This window comes from Oncorhynchus kisutch, linkage group LG11 (assembly GCF_002021735.2).
Source record: "Oncorhynchus kisutch isolate 150728-3 linkage group LG11, Okis_V2, whole genome shotgun sequence".
Classification (NCBI taxonomy): Eukaryota; Metazoa; Chordata; class Actinopteri; order Salmoniformes; family Salmonidae; genus Oncorhynchus; species Oncorhynchus kisutch.
This window is the reverse complement of record NC_034184.2, coordinates 14,107,757-14,134,370: the sequence shown is the minus strand read 5'-3', so window position 1 is coordinate 14,134,370 and position 26,614 is coordinate 14,107,757. Positions and strand designations below refer to the sequence as shown.

Sequence of the window (26,614 nt, the reverse complement as noted above, 5' to 3'; positions counted from 1 at the left end):
GACTGTTGTTGAAGCTCTGAATCATATTCATAAATCAATGGAGTTGAACAACATATTTAGATGACAGTTATAGTTTTGGTTGGTATGAAACAGGATAATTGCCCATTGAATGGACTCATGGTTTCCTTGTGGCTATCATTTCTCATCCATGTGCAAATGCTCAATTAGAGAAGGTGATTCAAACTACAGGGTGATCAGCTGCTGCAACATTAGAGCTGAATACTGTACAAATGATGACAAAGGACAGCCTATTGAATAAATGGTCATTATTATTATAAAAAAATTTAACCTTTATTTAACTAGGCAAGTCAGTTAAGAACAAATTCTTATTTTCAATGACGGCCTAGGAACAGTGGGTTAACTGCCTGTTCAGGGGCAGAACGACAGATTTGTACCTCGTCAGCTCGGGGGTTTGAACTTGCAACCTTCCGGTTACTAGTCCAAAGCTCTAACCACTAGGCTACCCTGCCGCCCCATTATGAACATACTGTGTGTGGGCTGGGCATTTGAACTCATCTGGTTTCTATCCTGTCTGAGACAATAGAATAAAATAGAATAGAAAAGAATAAAACAGAATAGAATAGGCTTGTACTGTCTTGTACTGTATTAACAGTGTATGTCTCTCAGAGATGGACCTAAAAGTACCCATTTGCTTTCAAATGGGTATAATATTAAAATTAAAATGAATTGTATAAACTGCCTTAATTTTGCTAGACCCCTGGAAGAGTGGGAATGGGGATCCATAATAAATATAAATACAAATAGCAGCAGGGGTTATGGTTCAATTCCTGCATGGGCCACATGTATTGAATATGTGTCCCTGTCCATGTTGACAGTTCTGTTTGTTGCTTTGAGTAAATGAGTCTGCTACTCTTCTTCACTCCACTCTACTCTACTCTGCTCTGCTCTAGAACACTGTTTCATAACAGAACCACATAATCAGCCTGTCTCCTAACAGGGGAGAGATGTAAACAACAGTGTAGAGGTCAGTTCTGAGCACCAGTCAGTCAATAGCAGTCAGCAGGTGAGCCTGCCTTTCTGTCTGCTGCGTGGCAGACACCGATCAGCACTGATGTTCCCACATCACCCATCCACAGGTGGGCTTCCTACATCCATGGATCCTAACCTGTCCAAGTCCGCCTGGACTGGTCAACGGCTGCCTCGTCAAGGCTGCCTCGTCAAGGCTGCCTCGTCAAGGCTGCCTCGTCAACGGCTGCCTCGTCAACGGCTGCCTCGTCAACAGCTCAGTTGGTAGAGCATGGCGCTTGCAGCTCAGTTGGTAGAGCATGGCGCTTGCAGCTCAGTTGGTAGAGCATGGCGCTTGCAGCTCAGTTGGTAGAGCATGGCGCTTGCAGCTCAGTTGGTAGAGCATGGCGCTTGCAGCTCAGTTGGTAGAGCATGGCGCTTGCAGCTCAGTTGGTAGAGCATGGCGCTTGCAGCTCAGTTGGTAGAGCATGGCGCTTGCAGCTCAGTTGGTAGAGCATGGCGCTTGCAGCTCAGTTGGTAGAGCATGGCGCTTGCAGCTCAGTTGGTAGAGCATGGCGCTTGCAGCTCAGTTGGTAGAGCATGGCGCTTGCAGCTCAGTTGGTAGAGCATGGCGCTTGCAGCTCAGTTGGTAGAGCATGGCGCTTGCAGCTCAGTTGGTAGAGCATGGCGCTTGCAGCTCAGTTGGTAGAGCATGGCACTTGCAGCTCTAGGATAATGGGTTCGATACGTAAACTATATGCACGCATGACTACGTCACTTTGGATAAAAGCGTCTGCTTAATTAAATATCATTGTTATAATAATAATAATAATAACACACACTCTACCACATTCTCAGAAATAAGGGTACAGTTAGGGTACAATTCTGTTCTCTGGGGTACAAAAATATCTAAATGTTAAGGTACATGTGTGGATAATCTAGTATAATGGAAGATTTTGTCTCCGGTACTGGAGCATTGTCACCTTCCAGGACTTGTTGAGATTTTGTGTTGTCAAGTTTGACTTTTCAGCTCTTCTCAGTTGGCTTCAGGTGCTGTAAGGTGCCTCAATGTGGGGAGAGTGACATCCATCATTTTATGTAGTCATTTGTACAAATTCATAGAATTTATATAATTAAATACAGTATCATATTGGAATGGTTCCCAACTCCGGTCTTCCAGTACCCCCAACAGTACATACTTTTGTTGTGGTCATGGACAAGCACACCTATTTACACCTGTCAACTAATCATCAAATCCTTGACAAGTTGAATCAGTTGTGCTTTTGTTGTAGTACAACAAAAATATGTACTACAACAAAAGTGTGTGCTGTTCGGGGGATTTTATTTATTTAACTAGAAAAGTCAGTTGAGAACAAATTATTATTTACAATGACAGCCGACAATGCTGGGCCAATTGTGCACCACCCTATGGTACCCCCAATTACAGCCCAGTTGTGATACAGCCTGGAATCAAACCAGGATCTCTAGTGACACCTCTAACACAGTGCCTTAGACCGCTGTGCCACTTGGGATTCCATTAGTATTCAAGGACTGGAGTTGAGAAATACTGTCATATAATATATCAACTTAGATAGTTCTCTGGAAAGCTCCAGAGCTCATAGACTTCCTGGCTGTTGTGCTGTGAGGTACAGTTTCATAGTGTGTGTATCTCTCTCACATTGTCACGTTCTGACCTTAGTTCCTTTGTTTTGTCTTTGTTTTAGTATGGTCAGGGTGTGAGTTGGGGTGGGCAGTCTATGTAATTTTTTCTATAATTTGGGATTTCTGTGTTTGGCCTGGTATGGTTCTCAATCAGAGGCAGCTGTCAATCGTTGTCCCTGATTGAGAACCATACTTAGGTAGCCTGGTTTCACCTTTGAGTGGTGGGTGATTATTTTCTGTTATGTGTATGTCACGGTTCAGAACTGTTTCGTTTCTCCTTTGTTATTTTGTTTAGTGTTCTCGGTTTAATAAATATATGATGAACCCTTACCACGCTGCGCTTTGGTCCTCACCTCATTCCAACGACGGCCATTACACACATAAAATAATTTAGACCCAATCAGATACCAGTGGAACTAAGCCATCTGCTGTTTTGACGGGTTGGCTGACAACGTCACGAAAATGAAGCGCGCATCGATGTGGCCGCAAGCCGCGTATTGTTATGATTCTGAACGATCAGATAGCTAGCAACAATGACAAGAAGCTGCCATTTAGGGAATCGCAGGTGGCTTGTTTCAGCTTGTTTTATCTTGTTCTTTATACCATGTCTTGTTTTGACTGATTTCATGTCAATGCTAATATTGGCTAGCTAAGTAACCAACAACTGTAACAATGTATTTGAGAGACAACAAGTGTTCATTGTGCAAATGTATTTATGTTTTCAATAAACATTGAGACTAAATATAGTTTACATGTTGTCAAAAATCTAAGCCAACCTCGTCTGTTTTGCCCCATAGTTGTGCATGCATAGGTTTTGTGGCTAAACAACCAACCCATCTATGGAATGGGTAAAACATTGAAATTGAATGAGTAGAATAGAGATACCCATTCAAGTCTATGTTCTGTGATGGGTGGACCGGCGGCCATTTTGAATATACCAATGAATGGATCTCCATTCTAGTTTTGATATTTCTATGGGTTACAGATGTGACCTTAAAATACACACAGATTGACTCAGGCAAAACAGGCTGGTTGTTATACCTCCAATTGTTGTGGCAGTTGACACAGATGTTCATTAGAGAGACTTACGACAGTATACTGTAGGCTACTCCCATACACTTTATATTTAATGGATTGTGTCCTTGTTCGTCCCAAATGGCACCCTATTCCCTATAGAGTGCAGTACTTTCATGTTAGAGCATTACGTAGGGAATAGGGTGTCATTTGGGATACACTCACTCTCTTGCACCCCCATTCACAGCTGAGGATTGACATAGGAATTGAGTGTGCTATTCCAAGGAGAAGCTAGCCTCATGATATTTTGGAATTCATTTTATTTATTGCAGTATTATCTACACAGCAAAAGGTTACAATATATTCTCATAAATATCTCCAATACAATTCAAGTGCGTATATCATATCGGTTTTTGGATGAAAATAAATGTATGTATTTAACTACAAAAATAAATAAGCTTTTCAGTGTTTTACTAGATTTGTATGCATTCACTGAAAATTCAATTGACTATTTAAAATAAATACAATTGATACAGCACAAACTACAGTACTCTCCCTATCACTAACGATAACATGAGCATGGATTTAGGGCTCGATTCAATCTGTAGCACTGAAGATCTGCATTGTAGCATGGTTGAAATGTAAAGTTAATTTCCGATTGAGCTGACATGCATTGTTTACCGTGAATAGAGGAAAGGGGAAACCTTTAAATGTGAATCAAGCTATAACGCTGATATTCTGCGCTACTGCAATCAGTATCAATCAACGCCTTAGATTCCATAATATGAGTGGAACCACACATTAGACCATTATCAATATATAAAGTATGTATCCCAAATGGCAGCCTATTCCCTATATAGTGCACTACTTTTGAGCAAAGTCCTGGTCAAAAGTTGTGCAATATAAAAGGAAAAGGGTGCCATTAGGGAAGCATGTATGAAACTCAAAAACCAGCCTATCAACACCACTACTACATTCCTATTCATTTCCATACGTCACACAAACAGGTAACACATTTCTTCTTCCACAGAATCACCACATCCACTTGATGAAACGGTATGAGACAATCCCGCACATAATCTCTACTACCTATATCTATGGAAATACCTCTAGAAATACTGTATTGTAAGCATATCAGTCAAAAGTTTAAGGCAAATCTGTTTATGTTTTGTATGGACTCATTTACAGGTACAACAACAAGCAGACCTTTTTTTTATTGATTTGTAAGCTTTTGTAAGTGCACTTACGTGCATTCTAAGACTTTTTTTCCTCATTGTGCATGCATAGGGAACTAGAGAGAGAAAGGAGGATAGGGTGACTATGTGAGGTATAAAGTGAGAAGAAGTACATCTGATAAAATACTTGCGCTGTCACCTGGTTCACATTCAAATGTCCAGCAAAATACATTATTAACACAAAACAACAATAACATGTAACAGCAACAATTAACATTTAAACATTCTTGACTTCGATATTTGTGATAGTAATGAAACATTTACAAGGACAAACTGACAGGTTTTGAACATGAGACCATCATCTAAAACATGCAGGGTTTTGCTTGTTACAATAAGACACTTCTCTATTACACACAAGAGGACATTACTGTATTATATATTCTAACACATTCTACATTCTACTGTGACCAAAATATTGCTGAATACCAAAACTAGCTAAGATAATGAATAGATTTCATATGAATTGCATGTGCAAGCCTTGCTGCGTAAGCTATTTTATTATTGCACAGTAAAGCCTTGAATGACTGTATTTTATTCTTAATGTTTCTACACTACTACTGGTATACTATAGAAACATACACATAATGATTCACGTTACATTATCACCACTTAGTGAGTAAAGCTCAGTTCATCCTACTGAACTGATGCAGTAAGGTAACACAGACATTTTCATTACTCAAACTATTGCGTCACATATACACACATATAGGACATGACAAATATGATTCACAGCACAAATATACTGATACATAGCAACGGTTGCTACTGAATTAAGAATCATTGAAGTATTTTTTTTTCTCAAGCAATGAGCTCCTGTATATCAGTCAACTGTTATTCTTCACATATCATGTATTTCATATCATTTCTTAACAAACGGAAGTAAAACATATAGAACATTAAAGTGCCTGTCATCCTTTAGACTTTACCTGATAGAAATCCCTTTTTGTCATCGTCCTTATATTGACGATCTTAAACCTAGTTTACTTTAATCCCATTAGTTATAATATGATTGTTTGCATGACAAATGTGAATAATGGTATATTCCGGTATATATTTAGGAGTTGTTTCAACAAAGCTGATGAATATATGTTGAGCGTACATACACTGAGATCATTTAGGAGCTAGTTCATTCATCCTCTCGGTGAAGAGGAGCTGTCCGTCACTACAGTGCTGAAATAGCAGGCATGGCTTTAGTTTCCTATTAGTAGACCAGATATCTCTGCTCTGTCTTGACTCCCACACCGTGTCAATGATGAATGAGAGTCTACAACTATGTTTCTTTCCATGTTTAATTCTTTGTAGTCATTACAGCTAAATTATTAACTCTTCGTTTTATGTACATAGTTACATAGTTAAGGCTTCATATTTTCTGATTGAATTGAGAGGATAAGTCATAAAACAAAAACCTGATTGCACAAACATGAAAATACACACAGGACAACTAGTTAATGCTCCTTTTACGACATACCGGGATGCGGCGGAAGTTGAGTGTGAAGCCGTCATAAGCTACATTGGTATGAATTACTTCATTGTTTTCTGAAGTGTGCTTGGAAGCTTGCTGCCTGCTCCTTGGTTATTCACAACCGCCTTCGAGGCAGCAGGAGCAGCGCTGCTCTGAGGCTTATTACTCTTCCTGCACAGATCCCTCATCTCTACGAGGCCCTCGTCTAGAGCCTTGATGAACACTGCCGAGCAGGTCTCGGTGCTACCGTGGAAGCTGGTCACGCTGAAGAGGAGGTGGTCTGACTGGGGGTTGTAGCAACACCCGTAGCCGTTAGGAACAACCGGGCCATAGCAGCAGAACATCTCCACTGTGGTTGGGACCTGAGGAGGATGTATACCAGTTAATACCCATCTACCAGTGATTAATACCCATCTACCAGTGGTTAATACCCATCTACCAGTGGTTAATACCCATCTACCAGTGGTTAATACCCATCTACCTGCCCCGTTATTCAGGGCAGATGGGGCACCCTTTTGTTGTCTGTTTTGCATGTTATTTTGGCATTAATATGTGTCACATATCAGTTTGTAAACTATGTAAATAATAATTCAGTTAATAAAGCCGCATACAAGCATGGTCTATTTTTTGCTTTCTTGTGTAAGGCAGCTCCCAAATGCAGGTGTTTCAGCCTAGATCAGTGCTTTCTGTGGTGGAGGGGCAGCCAGTGGACAACCCAGAGTGTAGTGATTGGTAATGCCCATCCAAGAAAGCTCAAGATCATTGGATGCAGATAAAATGACGTCAAATCTACCGTAGCTTTGATTGGACTGATCATGTCAATATCATACTTTCAAAATCTTAGCTGGCAAGCTAGACAAGCAGTCATTATCATGAATCAAGTCGACAATCTACTAGCAAAACCTTTTCAATCCTTGTCATTTGAAGAAAAGGATAGATAAAACGTATCGGTGCTCATCGGCTATTGGACATAAACATTCAAATTCAACAATGATGGGTTGGAAGGAATCAGGGGCTAACTGCAAGCATTGCAAAGCAGTCAGTAGCCAGCTATTCAGTGGAGAGTGTGTGTAGTCCAAGTCTGGGTTTAAGGGTCTCTTTTCCAAGCTTAAAAGGATAAACATTCACATGCAACACCATGGGCCAGAAAAGGTTGAATACATTGGCCATGCTGTCAATCCAGCATGACTTCTGCCACGTTCAAAACAACTGGAAACTTGGAACTGGGAAATCTCAGACTTCGGTGAATTCAAGACAACTGGGAACTTGGAAAAAAATGAGTTCCGACTGAGAAAATATGTTTTGAACGGTCATCCAACTGGGAATTCCGAAGTTGGGAACTCGTGCCTCTTTCTAGAGCTCCAACCTGAAGATCATTGACATCTTGATTCGACCATGTTTTTTTCGGGGGGGGGGGTTAATGCAAATAGTTTGGGTGGCCGTTTGATTAATTGTTCAGCAGTCTTATGGCTTGGGAGTAGAAGCTGCTAAGGATCCTTTTGGACCCATACTTGGCGCACCAGGACCGCTTGCCGTGCAGTAGCAGAGAGAACAGTCTATGACTTGAGTGACTGGAGTCTTTAAAACATGTTGGGGCCTTCCTCTAACAACACCTAGTATAGAGGTCCTGGATGGCAAGACTCTTGGCCCGAGTGGTGTACTGGGCCATACACACTAACCTCTGTAGCACCTTACGATCGGATGCCGAGCAGTTGCAATACCAGGAGGTGATGCAACTGGTCAGGATGCTCTCGATGTTGCAGCTGTAGTCCACGATCAGCTCCTTTGTCTTGCTCACGTTGAGGTAGAGTTTGTTGTCCTTGCACCACATTGCCAGGTATTTGACTTCCTCCCTATAGGCTCTCATTGTTGTCGGTGATCAGGCCACTGTTGTGTCATCAGCAAACTTAATGATGGTGTTGGAGTCGTGCTTGGCCATGCAGTTGTGGGTGAACTGGGAGTACAGGAGGGGACTAAGCACGCACCCCTGAGGGGCCCCCGTGTTGAGGATCAGCGTGGCAGATGTGTTTTTGCCTTACCACCTGGGAGCGGCCCGCCAGGAAGTCCAGGATCTAGTTTCAGAGGGAGGTGTTTAGTCTCAGGGTCCTTAACTTAGTGATGAGCTTTGTAGGCACTATGGTGTTGAACGCTGAGCTGTAGTCAATGAACAGCATTCTCACATATATGTTTCATTTGTCCAGATGGGAAAGGGCAGTGTGGAGTGCAATTTCGATTGTGTTATCTTTGTGGATCTGTTGGGGCAGTATGCAAATCGGAGTGGGTCTAGGATTTCCAGGATGATGGTGTTGATGGTGTTGTTTGAGCCAAGACCAGCCTTTCAAAGCACTTCATGGCTACAGATGTGAGTGCTACAGGGCAGTAGTCATTTAGGCAGGTTACCTCCGCGTTCTTGGGCACAGGGACTATGGTGGTCTGCTTGAAACATGTAGGTATTACAGACTCGGAGAGGTTGAAAATGTAAATGAAGACACTTGCTCTGAGTACACATCCTGGTAATCCGTATGGCCCCGCAGCCTTGTGAATGTTCACCTGTTTAAAGGTCTTGCTCGCATCAGCTACGGAGAGCGTGATCACACAGTCGTCCGGAACAGCTGGGGCTCTCATGCATGTTTCAGTTTTGCTTGCCTCAAAGCGAGAATAAAAGGCATTTAGCCCGTCTGGTAGGCTCACGTTGCTGGGCAGCTTGCGGCTGGGTTTCCCTTTGTAGTTGGCAATAGTTTGCAAGCCCTGCCATATCCGACGAGCATCAGAGCAAGTGTAGTAGGATTCAATCTTAGTCCTGTATTAACACTTTGCCTTTTTGATGGTTCATCAGAGGGCATAGCGGGATTTCTTACAAACGTCCAGATTAGTGTCCCGCTCCTTGAAAGCGGCAGCTCTAGCCTTTAGCTCAGTGTTAATATTACTAAAATTGCCACTGCCATCTACTCAGGTATACTCAGGTATACTTTAACTAGGGATTTATAAGTAGTTATATAAACTGTTACTGATTACTTCATAGATGATTTATATATATATGTAATAAATAGTTATAACACAATTGGTTGAAATAATATTATTGTCATCTAGCTGCTTGTCAAATACTGAGATTAGAGGTATGCATGCATGATTTTGGATAAAAGCGTCTGCTAAATTGCACATATTATATAGCATATATTATGGCTGCACTAGCAATAGCCACATAGCAAAGCGATGACTAGAGGGTATACCTGACTGGTGGAGAGAATGAACTGGTTACTGGCCACATAGGTTTCATCTGTGAAGATCTCCGGCCTCTCCATCTTGAGCTCTTGTGCGATCTCTCTGAGTCCGAGAAGGTGATTGTCTATTCCCAACCCTGTAATAGCCTGTGAAACACCAAGAACCCTTAGCGCTCCATGTATTTAAGCTAGTTAGGGCCCAATTCAATCAGATCTGTTTTAGCCAACATCTGCATAGCTTTTGGCGGTGTCTGAGGTGGAACTGTGTTAGAGCTGTCAAATCCACAAGTGGCTACCGGCATCATAACTAAAGCGGACATTGACACTGGAAGCACAGAGTTGCATTAAGAGAAATCCCATGCAGCCTTGTTTACAAGTTCGAACACTGGAATGTGAGATGTAATCTACACCTCGATTAGGCTGATAGAAATCCTCATTATTTAGTTTAATGATTTTCAATTTCGCGTCATTATTTCTGTATAGGCTACACTCTCTCGTTCTGAACCTTTAATGCGAGTGGGGCGGGTGTGGCTTTGTGACAAGAATCACAAGAGCAGCGGTTAATGCTTGATCTGATTGAATCTAGGCCTTGAAAAATATGTTTCTCTTTATCAAATTGACTTATGCAATGGACAGTTTATTCAAATATCTGCACTTACTGTGATTGTGTAATTTGTCTGGGCGTTAATTGCATCCCACAATTGTTTCATCTTTTCAGAATCCTGTAAAATGTAATACAAACAAGATCACAATAAATAATTACATTAAGTCTTATGAGCTAAATATGATTACTCCACTTTGAACATGTTATGAGAGGAGACAAGGAGTCATATGAGAGATTGTGCTTGAAATATGTAGAGGGATCAGCTGCTTTTGTGTGTGTGTGTGTGTGTGTGTGTGTGTGTGTGTGTGTGTGTGTGTGTGTGTGTGTGTGTGTGTGTGTGTGTGTGTGTGTGTGTGTGTGTGTGTGTGTGTGTGTGTGTGTGTGTGTGTGTGTGTGTGTGTGTGTGTGTGCGCTTCTGTGCATTGCTTGTGTGTTTGTGGCTGGAACAACGGACTCTCGACTCTGGTGGGAGGGAGGCGGTGGCACCAGTTAAGAGGACATGATGAACAGTATAATGGGAGTAGCCCAGTAATTGGGGGACTAAGTAAGAAAAATGACTCACAGAGAGAGATGCCTTCTCGTCCGTCATGGCCTTCACAAAGGCCAGAGCCTCAGAGGTAGCTGAGCGGATGTTGTCCACCCGGCCCTCATGGAAACGTCGGATAGATGCACTTTCATAAGTGGACACCAGCCTTCCATTGCATCTGAGAAATCAAAAATAAAATATATATAATTACTGTATATCAATGGAGACACTTCCATAAATTAACTTTATGTGTGACCAACGGAACAAAGTTCCTTGAGGTTTTTGTTGTTTTAAAATGACTGTCATTAATTAGCAAACAATGTATTAAAATGAATAGTGTGCTGATACAGTATAAATAACATGTTATTTTAAATACATTTCATACAGATGTACTGTACCTGTAGAATGCCAGCTGTAGAGCCACCTGTATGTATGCATCTGGGCTCATCTTCTGTTTCTTGATGAATTCTTTTCCATAGACCTCAAACTTGTGCACATCCATGTCCAGATCTCTAACCAGCCTGAGGAATAGAAAACATTGATGAATAAGAAACAACGTTTGGATTCAAAATGCATTGGTTATTGTAGTGAGGGGGTAAGATTAAGGGTAGATTACTAGATGGCAGGGCTATGCTGTGTGTGTGTGTGTGTGTGTGTGTGTGTGTGTGTGTGTGTGTGTGTGTGTGTGTGTGTGTGTGTGTGTGTGTGTGTGTGTGTGTGTGTGTGTGTGTGTGTGTGTGTGTCTTACCTCTGTAGTCTCTCAGCAGAGGCCTTCAGGAGGTCCTGGATGTGAGGTGTGGTCTTCCAGAGCAGTCTGGCAGGAGTAGGAAGCTCCGACACGCTGGTGGCCCTCCCCATCTTGGAGGGACTTCCAGTCCTGTGGAGAGAGCACGTCACATGACTTCCTTAGAATCATGTATTATTATTTATAAATGTATTATTCATCAACAGCATGCTGCTTTATGACAGACCTCAAATAATACAATTTGATTAATACATTAGCTGTAAATGTGAATGATCTGATTTAAGATGTATAATGTAATAAACTGGCTGTTAACTATATTGCACAGAACCCACAATAGAACCTTGGGGGATACCAGTTGTCAACTCCACATAAATCTACCACCATAAGGATGCATTCATGTTTTGTTCCTTTGCTTACATAAATTTCATCAGGTATTCAGTACATGCCACCAGAACGATGCCTTCGAAGGGTGAGTGCTCGCACACTGTTCCGCAGACTCCGTCCTCCCCTACAATAAACTGAAATAGAGGAGGGTTACACATCCTACATGGAACTGTCTACGCTTCTTTCTATTCCATTCCACGGGCCAGGGCCTTTATTTATAAGTGTTGATATAGGATCAGGTCAACCCCATCCATATTATCTTATTCTGTATTATCTTCTGTAAAAGGAAAAACTGGTCCTAGATCAGCACTCGGACTCTGAGACACTGTATGAATACGGGTCGTGGTGCCATTGGCATGGCCTTACCTGCATTGGCTTGTCATACCAACGGTTCGCCCCCATCTTCTCATGGCCTCCTCCATGGAGCATCAGCAGGGCTCGGCTGGTATCCCCAACCTCCATCCCACTGGGGTTGTCCAGACACAACACACACAGACACTTCTCAATCACAGCCAATGACTCTCTGTTTACCGAATCTAAGGGAGGGAGGGAGGAAGGGAGACAGACAGACTAGGTGAGTTTATGCAAATATATGTGTTTTCATAGTCTTGCCGAGATTTATTTCGAGTTATTACTATGAGGATATTACTACTTGATATCTGCGTTATTATTATAGTTATGATATAATGCAGACTGTAAGGTGTCTGAAGTGAAACCTTTGATGAGCACTTCTCTAGCCTGGGCCCATTCTGTTCTTCCATCAGACGTCAGCAGACCAAATGGAGGCTGTCTCTCCTCTGAGTTCTCCGCCATCTTCACTATCTTCTCCAACTGGGTTAAGATGTCCATTTCTTTCAGCTTTTTCTTATTTACAACTAGGTCCAACACAAAGAACTGAGAAGAGGAAAAACAAAAATGTTTGGATTAGGATTAATTTTATTGTACCCGAGCGGAAATCTGTCATAAACATGAAAAAGTGTTCGAATATTTACAGGTTAAAACATACATCTGATTTGATGTGATTTATTATAGAACCTCAAAATAGATTAATCTAAAGTTCTGCTGTATATCGGTCCATACGGTAGCAGGCTAACTAAAGTTCTGCTGTACATCGGTCCATACGGTAGCAGGCTAACTAAAGTTCTGCTGTACATCGGTCTATACGGTAGCAGGCTAACTAAAGTTCTGCTGTACATCGGTCCATACGGTAGCTGGCTAACTAAAGTTCTGCTGCACATCGGTCCATATGGTAGCAGGCTAACTAAAGTTCTGCTGTACATCGGTCCATACGGTAGCAGGCTAACTAAAGTTCTGCTGTACATCGGTCCATACGGTAGCTGGCTAACTAAAGTCCGGCTGTATATCGGTCCATACGGTAGCTGGCTAACTAAAGTTCTGCTGTACATCGGTCCATATGGTAGCAGGCTAACTAAAGTTCTGCTGTACATCGGTCCATATGGCAGCTGGCTAATTAAAGTCCTATGGGTCCTGGTCAAAAGTATTGCACTACATAGGGAATAGGGGGGCATTTGAACTAAAGTTCTGCTGTACATCGGTCCATATGGTAGCAGGCTAACTAAAGTTCTGCTGTACATCGGTCCATATGGCAGCTGGCTAATTAAAGTCCTATGGGTCCTGGTCAAAAGTATTGCACTACATAGGGAATAGGGGGGCATTTGGGACGCAACCTGATCAATTGTTCTTGTGACTCATGGTGGTTCTCTGGCAAAATGGCAGATTCAATCAGTAATTTAATTTAATATTCCATTTCTCCACAGGGATGGCTTCTTAATATGTACCACTGATTGATAGTTCCTGGAACCATCACTAGGTACGGAAAGACTCTCTTTTCCTCGACCTCCCTTTCAGCCTTTTCATATGGCGGGAGTGAGATTCATTGTAAAAGATAACTCTTGGCTTCCCACCCTAATAGTCATGGTTACTTTAACCGTCTTCACATTTATTGTTTATGTTGATGTTTCTGACGTTTTCCCTTTATGAACTTTGAACCATGGCATAAATTATATACATTGCCTTCGGAAAGTATTCCGACCCTTCTGCAACTTCTGCAAATATAAAATACCTTATTTACCTTATTTACATAAGTATTCAGACCCTTTGCTATGAGACTTAAAATTGAGCTAAGGTGCATCCTGTTTCCATTGATAATCCTTGAGGTCAAATCAAATCAAAATCAAATCAAAATCAAAATCAAATCAAATCAATGGTGGCCTCCAACATTCTTAAATGGAAGAAATTTGGAACCACCAATGACTCTTCCTAGAGCTGGCCACCCGGCCAAACTGAGCGATCAGGGGAGAAGGGCCTTGGCCAGGGAGGTGACCAAGGACCAGATGGTCACTCCTACAGAGCTCTAGAGTTCCTCTGTGGAGATGGGAGAACATTCCAGAAGGACAACCATCTCTGCAGAATTCCACCAATCATGACTTAATGGTAAAGTGGGCAGACGGAAGCCACTCACTCCTCAGTAAGAGGCACATGACAGCCGCATGGAGTTTTCCAAAAGGCACCTAAAGACTCTCAGATCCTGAGAAACAATATTCTCTGTTCTGACTAAATCTTTTCTTTCCATCTGCATTATTGGGAAGGGCCTGCATTTCCCTGTTAGTCCATACCTGTTGTTTACGAAGAAAATTGTACAATTAGATTTGATATAATGCACAACTTTTTTAACATTTATTTATTTTACCCCCTTTTCTCCCCAATTTCGTGGTATCCAATTGTTGGTAGTTACTATCTTGTCTCATCGCTACAACTCCCGTACGGGCTCGGGAGAGACGAAGGTCGAAAGCCATGCGTCCTCCGTAACAATATGTTGAGGAAACGCTTACTGCACCCGGCCTGCCACAGGAGTCGCTGGTGCGCGATGAGACAAGGATATCCCTACCGGCCAAACCCTCCCTAACCCGGACGATGGAAGAAATTAGGCCAATTGTGCGTCGCCCCACGGACCTCCCGGTCACGGCCAGCTGCAACAGAGCCTGGGCCCAAGACCATTGCGCCACCCGGGAGGTCATAATGCACTACTTTTGACCAGGGCCCATAAGGATAGGAAAAGGGTGCCATTTGATTACGCAATCTTAAGGCTCAATTCAATCCGTAGCGCTAAAGACCTGCGCTACAGCATAATATAAATTTAAAGGCATTGTTCCCGCGTTCGCTGAGACTGCATTCACGGTAAACGCTGTATACGTCGGCTCAATCGGAAATTATCTTTACATTTCAATCACACCGCTACGGATTGAATCGAGCCCTTAGTCTCTCTCTGACCTGGTTCTTGCATGCCACGATGATGTGCTCCTGCTCAATCGACCCAGGCTTGTGGATGACGAGGGTGTCCCTCTTGTGGCCGGGCAGACGGTATGTGTTGAAGAGACGGTAATACTGCTTCATACACAGAGGGGTCCCTGCCAGCTGGCCCCGAGCAAAGTCCACAGGCAACACTCGCCTGTCAGACCCCAAGGCCCAGGAGACACACAGACACAGAGTCTCAGACAACCCTCAGCTGCTCTGGAGAGGACATTTATATTCTACATGGTATGTGTACTCTGTTTCTGTATAAATAAATAAATAAATATTTGTTTGTTTTATTTTCTAGATGAGGTCTGTGTACTCTGTTTCTATGTGTTATTTATGTTTATGATAAATAGTACACAGGCAACGCCCACCTGTCAGGCAGCAGGCCCAGGAAACACACAGAGACACAGAGGCATGGGACTTCAGACAACCTCAGGACCGTTTTATCCACTTACAATCTAGATCCTTCAAACTCAACTCTGAACCTCCAAGCCAGTCCCACTGCATTTTTTAATTGTTCTCTTCTAATCAGGGACTGATTTAGACAAGGGACACCAGGTGTGTGCAATTAGTTATCGGGTAGAGCAGAAAACCAGCAGGCTCTGGACCTCGTAAGATAAGAGATGAATACCCCTGTTCTAGATTGTTTGTATATTGTTTTTATAAATAAAAGTGTTATTTTCCCCTTTATATTGTAGAATATAGATTATCTTCATACTCACCTTCTACGGTATAGAATAGACTAGAGTGGACAAACTGTATTTAAGGGCACTCACGTGTCAATACGTTCCTTGTACTCCAGAACTCCTGTGATGAGGTGAGCAGCAAATCTGAGAAGATAGAGAATAGAAAGACTGATTCAGCACACAGCACACAACATCAATAGGACTGGCACAATACAAAGTGTACATGTAACAGTAGATTCATTAAATTACTGGCATCCATTATTAAAATATACCCTTCTTATACAATTTACAACATACAATAATATACTCTACACAATTCTCTACACTAAACTCTACGATATACTCAGCGATATACTCGACAATATACTCTACACTATACTCTGCACTATACTCTGCACGATACTCCACACTATACACTACACTATAGTCCACACTATGCTCTACAATATACTATATACTATACTCTACAATATACTCTACACTATACTCTGCACTATACACTATATTCTACAATATACTCTACTATATACTCTACACTGGACTCTGCCATATACTCTACAATATACTATATACTATACTCTACCATATACTCCACACAATACTCTACACTGTACTCCACCATATACTCTACCATATACTCTACAAAATACTCTGCACTATACTCTACACTATCCTCTGCCATATACTCTGCCATATACTCCACACTATACTCTACCATATACTCTACAAAATACTCTACAAAATACACTACAATATACTCTACACTATACTCTACACTATACTCTACCATATACTCTACAATATACTGTACACTATACTGTACACTATACCCTACAATATACTCCACACTATACCCTACAATATACTCCACACTATACACTGCAATATACTCTTCTCCTTACACTTTTCTCCATATATGTACAGTATAGTGGTTAGAGCGTTGGGCCAGTAACCGAAAGGTTGCTGAATCGAATCCCTGAACTGACAAGGTAAAAATCTGTCGTTCTGTCCCTGAACAAGGCAGTTAACCCACTGTTCCCTGGCCTTGATTGTAAATAAGAATTTGATCTTAACTGACTTGCCTGGTTAAATAAATAATTAAAATATGTATTACTGAATTGTAACTATATAATAGTTCTGCATGTGGATATTTTATTCATCCATATCCCTAATTTAAATATCCACATATACTGATTGACAAACAGTTCCAGGCTGTTACTTTAACATCTCCATCTGCTCACGATGCTTCAAATGCACGCAAGACACACCACAACCCACTCCCCCCTTTTCTCATTGGAGAGCTATAATTACATTTATACTAGATTATAGGGCTATGCTGTGTGTGCGCGTGTGTGTGCACGTGTGTTTGTGTGCGTTTGTGTGTGTGTGTGTGTGTTTTCGTGCGTGCGTGTGTGTGTTTTCGTGCATGCATGTGTGTTTTCGTGTGTGCGTGTGTATGTGCGTGTGTGTGTGTGTGTATCTAGATAAGGAGCAAAACACAGCGCCACGTCAGCCCTGGTGTTTTCTGTCATTTGTCTCAGTGTTTATGTGTTCAAACCCCAGATCAATATACAAAGTGGGCTACACCACACACACACAAACATACACACACAGATACTTATTACACCCCCCCAACCACACATTCACCACCACACCACTGTATGGAGGCTGAGGATGGGGAGGAGGAGGGCAGCCAGCTAAGCAGGCCACCAGTCTCAGCGGACTGCTTAGATCTTTCACTCCTAATCTAATAAGAGTCTCTGTCGGTCTATTAGCAGGCTGTTCTGGAGGTCCTGCTAGTTTTCACTTAGCTCACTGTAAGCTGACAAAAGCTAATGTTGACTAACAGTACACAGTCTGTATCTGGATGGTCTTGCGTGTGTGTGTATGTGTGTGCTTGTGTTTGTGCGTGTGTGTGTGTGTGTGTGTGTGTGTGTGTGTGTGTGTGTGTGTGTGTGTGTGTGTGTGTGTGTGTGTGTGTGTGTGTGTGTGTGTGTGTGTGTGTGTGTGTGTGTGTAATTGTGTGTTTGTCTGTGTGTGTTTGTGTGTTGTCTGTCAGGCTGGCAGACCACAGCTCATTTAATAAGCAGCAGAGATGTAGAGAAGAGATGATGCAGACTGGCTACTGATACTCTCCACGTACTGCAGCTTGTAAATCTGGTTTTGTTTATGCCTGTTGAAAACATTGTTGTAAATCTGGTTTTGTTAATGCCTGCTGAAAACATTGTTGTAAATCTGGTTTGGTTTAAGCCTGCTAAAAACATTGTTGTAAATCTGGTTTGGTTTATGCCTGTTGAAAACATTGTTGTAAATCTGGTTTGGTTTAAGCCTGCTAAAAACATTGTTGTAAATCTGGTTTGGTTTATGCCTGTTGAAAACATTGTTGTAAATCTGGTTTGGTTTAAACCTGCTAAAAACATTGTTGTAAATCTCTCACCAAATGTGGTTTACAGTACAGGACAGGACAGGAAGCATAGTAGCCATGTATTGCATTGCACCAGCACCATTGTATATTGCAGTATAATACAATATTGTACTCTGTATATTGTATTTACCATTATATAGTTGGACAGCTTCTAAGTTGTGGAGGGATTCAGGATGAGAAAATGCAAAAATAAATAAATAATTACCCATTATTTATGATAAGTAAGTAAGTACCTAGTTCAAACAGTCAAAATCATCTCAATGTACATAGTCTCTCGTCAGAGTAGCTGATTTGGTTTGGGTGCCGAGATTACTACAGTATGTACTGTACATGACTCCCTGTTGTCAAGTATAATTAAACTGGTTGTCAGTCAAACACCACTAATCTTATTCACACTGAGGAAGTGAGTCTTTCACTTACCTGAGTGAGTCTTTCACATACAGTGGGGAGAACAAGTTTTTGATACACTGCCGATTTTGCAGGTTTTCCTACTTACAAAGCATGTAGAGGTCTGTAATTTTTATCATAGGTACACTTCAACTGTGAGAGACGGAATCTAAAACAAAAATCCAGAAAATCATATTGTATGATTTTTAAGTAATTAATTTGCATTTTATTGCATGACATAAGTATTTGATACATCAGAAAAGCAGAACTTAATATTTGGTACAGAAACCTTTGTTTGCAATTACAGAGATCATACATTTCCTGTAGTTCTTGACCAGGTTTGCACACACTGCAGCAGAGATTTTGGCCCACTCCTCCATACAGACCTTCTCCAGATCCTTCAGGTTTCGGGGCTGTCGCTGGGCAATACGGACTTTCAGCTCCTTCCAAAGATGTTCTATTGGGTTCAGGTCCGGAGATGCTTCTTACGGAGCCACTCCTTAGTTGCCCTGGCTGTGTGTTTCGGGTCATTGTCATGCTGGAAGACCCAGCCACGGCCCATCTTCAATGCTCTTACTGAGGGAAGGAGGCTGTTGGCCAAGATCTTGCGAAACATGGCCCCATCCATCCTCCCCTCAATACGGTGCTGTCGTCCTGTCCCTTTTGCAGAAAAGCATCCCCAAAGAATGATGTTTCCACCTCCATGCTTCACGGTTGGGATGGTGTCTTGGGGTTGTACTCATTCTTCTTCTTCCTCCAAACACGGCTAGTGGAGTTTAGACCAAAATGCTCTATGTTTGTCTCATCAGACCACATTACCTTCTCCCATTCCTCCTCTGGATCATCCAGATGGTCATTGGCAAACTTCAGATGGGCCGGGACATGCGCTGGCTTGAGCAGGGGGACCTTGCGTGCGCTGCAGGATTTTAATCCATGACGGCGTAGTGTGTTACTAATGGTTTTCTTTGAGACTGTGGTCTCAGCTCTCTTCGGGTCATTGACCAGGTCCTGCCGTGTAGTTTTGGGCTGATCCCTCGCCTTCCTCATGATCATTGATGCCCCACGAGGTGAGATCTTGCATGGAGCCCCAGACCGAGGGTGATTGACCATCATCTTGAACTTCTTCCATTTTCTAATAATTGCAGCAACAGTTGTTGCCTTCTCACCAAGCTGCTTGCCTATTGTCCTGTAGCCCATCCCAGCCTTGTGCAGGTCTACAATTTTATCCCTGATGTCCTTACACAGCTCTCTGGTCTTGGCCATTGTGGAGAGGTTGGAGTCTGTTTGATTGAGTGTGTGGACAGGTGTCGATTATACAGGTAACGAGTTCAAACAGGAGGGCTTCTTAAAGAAAAACTAACAGGTCTGTGAGAGCCGGAATTCTTACTGGTTGGTAGGTGATCAAATACTTATGTCATGCAATAAAATGCAAATGAATTACTTAAAAATCATACAATGAGATTTTCTGGATTTTTGTTTTAGATTCCGTCTCTCACAGTTGAAGTGTACCTATGATAAAAATGACAGACCTCTACATGCTTTGTAAGTAGGAAAACCTGCAAAATCAGCAGTGTATCAAATACTTGTTCTCCCCACTGTACCTGAGCGAATATTTCACATACCTGAGTGAGTCTTTGCGATCTTTAAAGTTTTGTTTTGGGAAGACCATGGCAGGATTGGAGTTGACTGGTAGGGCCAATCTCTGATTCAAATACATATCTTCTAGCCAGTAGTCATAAACCTGAGAGAGCGAGAGATAGAGATGGTGAGAGAGAGAGAGAGAGAGAGAGAGAGAGAGAGAGAGAGAGAGAGAGGGAGAGAGAGAGAGAGAGAGAGAGAGAGAGAACACAGGCACAAGGCCTCCACTTTGTCCATCCATGTTGACAAGGTGCCAAAAGCTGCTCCTGCAGGTTTTTAAACTGTGACTTTGTTGAACTGGCTTTAAACACAATACTGAAAACGTATTCTTAGAAGGGAATCTCATGGGCATCAGTGTGAGAAGCCATCAATATCATGAGTGCACTGGATATCATAGCAAGATGGAGGGGAGTAGAGGAGGTGAGAGGCTGCAGCAGCAGGAGTGGGAGTTTGATAGAGAACAGAGAGAAAGAGAGGACAAAAATACTACAGGAGGAGAGAAGGAGAGAGGCTGCAGCAGGAGGAGTGGGAGTTTGATAGAGAACAAAGAGAAAGAGAGGGCAAAAGAACTCGAGGAGGAGAGAGGCTGTGGCGGAGGAGTGGGAGTTTGATAGATATCAGAAAGCTACTTTAATTCAGGACTGACTGATCATCTAAGTGGCCAGTGATGGATTGGTCCTGCAGACACCAAGTGGCAGATCTGATAGATCTATGGCCACAGCTTTAGTTCTTTCCTCCTTCCGTTGCCAGCTGTTATTGATGGTCCAAGTGTATTGGGCCATTTATGAAGTTGATAGTGTCTTCAATCACAGTGTGGAGACTCTACAGTCTTTATGGACAGGTCTCCAATGGGTTATCAAAGGAGATTGTTTAGCTTTCCGTTATCGACACACTCCTGATATATCACACCTTTAGGTCGTGTTTACTTCTACTTGTGCTCTACAATGTTTCAACCTGAAGTGATGTCAAAGTATACTGTACACTCTTAGAAAAAAGTATCCCAGTGTCTGGTGGAAAGCAGACTGAACCAGGTTTTCCTATAATATTTTGCCTTTGCTTAACTCCAGTCAGTATTTTTTTTATCCTGAAAAAACTCCCAGTCCATAAGGATTACAAACATACCCATTACATGATGCAGCCACCACTTTGCTTGAAAATATGGAGAGTGGTACTCAGTAATGTGTTGTATTGGATTTGCCCCAAACATAACACTTTGTATTCAGGACAAAAATTCAGTATTACTTTCATGCCTTGTTGCAAACAGGATGCATGTTTTGGAATATTTTATTCTGTACAGCCTTCCTTCTTTTCACTCTGTCAATTAGGTTAGTATTGTGGAGTATCTACAATGTTGTTGATCCATCCTCAGTTTTCTCCTATCACAGGCATTAAACTCTGTAACTGTTTTAAAGTCACCATTGGCTTCATGGTAAAATCCCCGAGAGGTTTCCTTCCTCTTCGGCAACTGAGTTAGGAAGGACACCTGTATCGTTGTAGTGACTGGGGGTATTGATACACCATCCAAAGTATAATTAATAACTTCACCATGCTCAAAGGGATATTCAATGTCTGCTTATTGTTTACATTTGTTTTACTCATCTCTGCGAAGCATTGGAAAAGCTTCCTGGTCTTTGTGATTAAATCTATGTTTTAAATTCACTGCTCGACTGAGGGACATTACAGATAATTGTATATCTGGGGTACAGAGATGAGGTAGTCATTAAAAAATTATGTTAAACACGATTATTGTCCTGCAACTTCTTCTGTGACTTGTTAAGCACAGTTTTACTCCTGAAAGTATTTAGGCTTGCAATAACAAAGGGGTTGAATACTTATTGACCCAAGACATTTCAGAATTTTCTTTTTTAATTCATTTGGAAACATTTGGAAAAACTTCATTCAACTTTGACATTATGGGGTATTGTGTATAAGTTAGTGACATTAAATCTAAATATAATCCATTTTAAATTCAGCCTGTAACACAACGAAATATGGAAAAAGTCAAGGGGTGTAAATACTTTCTGAAGGCACTGTACATGGAACCCAAAGGGGTTCCACCTGGAACCAAAAGGGTTCTACCTGGAACTAAAAGGGTTCTAATTGCAACAAAAAATATTATAGATAGCACCATTTTTTCAAGGAGTGTAGAAGTACAAGGGTATACTACTTTGCATGCTTCATACATGTGGCAACTAAAAGGTAAACAAACTGGCATCCCATCCCACACCAAATCTGACTTCTGTTTCAAAACAATAGAAACCTAACAAGGATCACACTCCCACAGTGGCTAACAGAATGTATAAGGTGTCATGTTTACATTTCCTGGAAGGTCTTGTCTGCCTCCCAAATGACACCTTATTCCCTATAGTGCACACTACCTTTGACCAGAGCCCTTGCACTATATAGGCAATAGGGTGCCATTTGGGACACAGGGCTTGTCTGAGGGAGGGAGGGGGGAGGGAGGGAGGGAGGGAGGGAGGGAGGGAGGGAGGGAGGGAGGGAGGGAGGGAGGGAGGGAGGGAGGGAGGGAGGGAGGGAGGGAGGGAGGGAGGGAGGGAGGGAGGGAGGGAGGGAGGGAGGGAGGGTGGGAGTTTACCCAGTTGTATGTCTTGTCACTCCTCTCCAGTAGTTTCTTCTGCAGCAGCTCTCCAGTGCCGCCTGGCTCTCCAAACTTCACCACGATGGCTTTAGTCTTCTGATATTGTTCCTCCTTCACCAGGTGTTTCATACAGCTCAGGTACATGTCCAGAGTCTGTTTCAGGGGTGGGACAGGCACCTTGGGCAGGACCTAACATTGTGAGATCAATCAATCAGACCCTCTGTAATGGTTGGATTGGGATAAATATTGACTCAATGATGCTGCACCCAAAAGGACAAAATGTGTTAATCATTATAAGGAAGCTGTTTTCCTGCCTGTAGGCATGTATTCATTCGTCTGAACATTAAAATACCTAATTTTCTTCAGGAAGTTTCTCTTTAAAGCTTGTATTCTTAGAACCTGAGTGAATTATTCATTCTAACTGCTTGAAGCCTAGTCGAGAATTAATTTTACAGCGCCCTGTGGGATACGAAAACGCTCCTTTTGATCGAAACAGCTATGGTTATTTTATATTGAATAAAATGCTAATGGAAAGTGCTGTATATGGAGTGGGAGTAAGTGTGTTGAGTGTTGACTAATTATTTGTCCCAATTTGGCCTGAAATGTTTGAATCGGTTCTGTCATTCTGGCCAGTGTAACTTGTGAGAATGGGTTAACTACACACTAAAATAAAAGGGTTCTATATAGTGCCAAATAAGGGTTAATATGGCTTGTAACCATAGTGAAACCCTTTTTGGTGCTATATAGAACATTTATGGAGAATGGTTCTATAAATAATGGTTTCAATCTGAAATGTTCTTTGAAGAACAATACAGGGTTTTTAATTAGGGTTTAATAGCCATAATGCATTGTTAAACTTCTGCAAGACTTTATTACTGTTTTTATTGATGGGTTGAATAAAGTGTGCCAGCATTTAGTCAATCGTTCTCAATTGACACAAAGGCCATATGTGAGTCTTTAACAAGACACAATCACTGGCCATAGGCATAAGTGATATATTATACCACAACACAACACAACATTTTATAATACAACACAACATATTAAATAAACTGGAATGACACTCTCACTCACGGTTGCACAAAAAGAGCTGTGCGCAAACCACGCCCCAACATATTCTAATGAACCAACTGCCCTACATGTTAATCATCACTAAAAGAGGAAAGAACCCTTATCTGAACTGCAAGTAACCATTGAAGGGCTCGAATGGATTATTTGGGTCATTATGGTTCCACATAGAACCATCACCCTTCCCAAAGACCTTTGAGGAACCCTTATTTTTAGTGTGTAAATCAAATGTGAAATAGGTATGATTGAATGGATATGTTGGTGATATTTTACCTTAGAATTAGCCCCAAGCGAATGGCCACTCTTGGGCGAGATCCATTTGAATCGTATCGTTCTGAATTCAATTTTGTTTAATTAATTGATCCCCAGTGGGCAATTGAAGTGTCACACCACGGGCTTGTGCTTCGTTCATATTCGCCGTAACCTAAACCAATGGTGCTGTGTAAATTCTAGTAGCATATAGCTAAAGTGCTCTGGCAACAGAAACGTGAATTGTTGAGACGTTTGACTTCCCGGATTACTTCTCGGTATTCTTTACAATTCGCAGAATGTGTATATCTTCCAAAAACAAAAAAAGACTCGATAAATTGGCTTTTACATTATAAAAGTTTAGACAGAGAACAATAATTTGGGCGCAAGTATCACGGCTTCCAAAGCTCTGTGTTGGATCATACATTTGCATTACATCAAATCTGAGAGTGTATTTTAATTTCCCAGTTTTGTTAATACCAGTATAATAAAAGCCTTCCAGTTCTCTAGTTTCTGCCCCTAGCGGTCAGTACAAGGACACAGCGTTTCAGCATCCATGTTATTTTCAGCCCCATAGGCAGCGCCTGTACCTGTTACACTTGGAATAGCTTTCAAGCTTGTTGCTGCATACTTTTTCTATTGATAATCAGTGCGTTAGTTCTGCAAGACACTTATGAAAATCACTTCTCATTACAATTTGTTAAGAAATAGAACAAGTAAGAAGCCAATTTGTATCAATAAGTGCATACTTTGGAAAACAATTAAGGCTACAAAAAGGACTGTGGTACATGTCAAGGTAAGAAACGAATTCCCTAAAATAGTGTCTCAGCAACGGTATTTTGTCAGTCACAAGCAACATTGTGATAAAACAGCAACAATGTAAACTGAGTGAAACAAGTAAAGCAAGCAGATTTTAGATTATGCTAATTATCCACCAATAAATGACTATCGATTCAGTTATTGTTACTCACTTCTGCGACGACCTGAATAACATAGACCTATTATAATTCACCTTATAATGCTGTACGATAAAGCCTACATTTTCATAATATGCCCGTATAGATAAAGCAAAGATTTGTTTTAGAAATAGTTGATAGCAAGCCAGACACAATCCTTACTAAACAATTCATTACCCTCAGTGTTTTAAACAATTTGAATGTATCGATTTAGTGCATAAAGAATATTAGTATATTGATATATATATAACCTAAGACTTTCATACATAGCTTTCCCTTCGGCCTTTCGGCGGCTCTCTCTCCAGGATAGGCATGTTGTTATCCAGCCAGGATCGGTCAGGAGGAATTCAAACTCACAAGAGTTGGTTGAAGTTCAGCCTTCTGCATGAAGCCGGTACATCCAAATCATTCAAAACAAAGGAAAAAATGGATTACTTTAAAATAGGAGTGCTACGTTATAACTGTCACTGTCGAGTTTGTATTATAAATCGTATTATAAATTGAATTATAAAACAAAATCTTATCACCAGGTTTTGATATGGTATGCATTAGTGTTAAATATAATGTATTATTGTATTCAGCATAGATAGATTATAGATACATAACCACAATCACAATCTATCCATAAGTATTAATCGAGGAGCTGTCTCTTTCCAAGTCATCCAAACTAAGCACATTGTGCACCTGTTAACTTACTGAACTAGGCATATTTGTGAATAATGAGGATAAGAGAAAAGATTTCCGCTTACCTGTGAAATTGATGTCTTCCTTCACTCCTCAAGAGGTCAAAAAGGTTTGCAACAAGATTAAATATTGTCCCGCGTACGTGCATAGAACTAACATAACTAAATCCTTTGACGCGAACAAATGATCGTTCCCCATTCTGTCTCACGCTTCATGATATTCACTCCTATCTCACACCCATTGCAAGGCTTTGACTTTTAAAGCGCGCTTGCTTAGTAAAGATGCTCTAGGTGTTTGTCTGTCTCTACCTAACCCGCAAGCAGCAAACTCCTCCCATCGAAATCTATTCGTGGAACATATTATTTGACAGCTTGGCTTGCTTCCCCTGCCCACCTCTGACAAAGTATGAAAATGATCTTGAGATTGTAGTAGCTACAATCCGTGTTATCCCGTATTACTTTATTGTTGAATTTAGAGTGTGTCGGGGGAAAGAAGGGGCTTTTTCTGAGTTTGAGAGCTGAAAATCAACGAATAGCTTGACTACCTACACTTGGTTGTGGAGAGAACAATATCGTTAGAACCGTTCTCCTTGTGGGGCGTCTGCTGCGAGCTTTCACAGCGCGTGTCAACTTTCAGAACCACGGACAGCGCTGAGCACAAGCTAGTTGCACCATGACTTTACGCACCACCAAGTAGACGTTTACATGACATTACAGGAACGAAATCTTTCTTAAATAATAAGAATACGGTTCGCATTTCTCTCTCTCTCTCGCTCTCTCTCTCTC

The 26,614-nt window shown here is 41.6% G+C and overlaps 1 protein-coding gene across 1 annotated transcript; it reads right to left on the bottom strand.

Moving 5' to 3' along the window:
* Positions 1-3,945: 3,945 nt before the first annotated feature.
* LOC109899962 (choline O-acetyltransferase) lies at positions 3,946-26,175 on the bottom strand. The gene is made up of 15 exons (XM_031835352.1): positions 25,895-26,175; positions 25,412-25,526; positions 22,870-23,061; positions 20,258-20,376; positions 15,914-15,967; positions 15,111-15,288; positions 12,536-12,713; positions 12,186-12,355; positions 11,853-11,953; positions 11,439-11,567; positions 11,089-11,211; positions 10,727-10,868; positions 10,220-10,282; positions 9,570-9,707; positions 3,946-6,701 (listed from the first exon to the last, which is right to left on the bottom strand). The coding sequence occupies exons 2-15, from the start codon at positions 25,457-25,459 to the stop codon at positions 6,399-6,401; spliced, it is 1,938 nt and encodes a 645-aa protein (XP_031691212.1). The 5' UTR covers positions 25,460-25,526; positions 25,895-26,175; the 3' UTR covers positions 3,946-6,398.
* Positions 26,176-26,614: the final 439 nt, after the last annotated feature.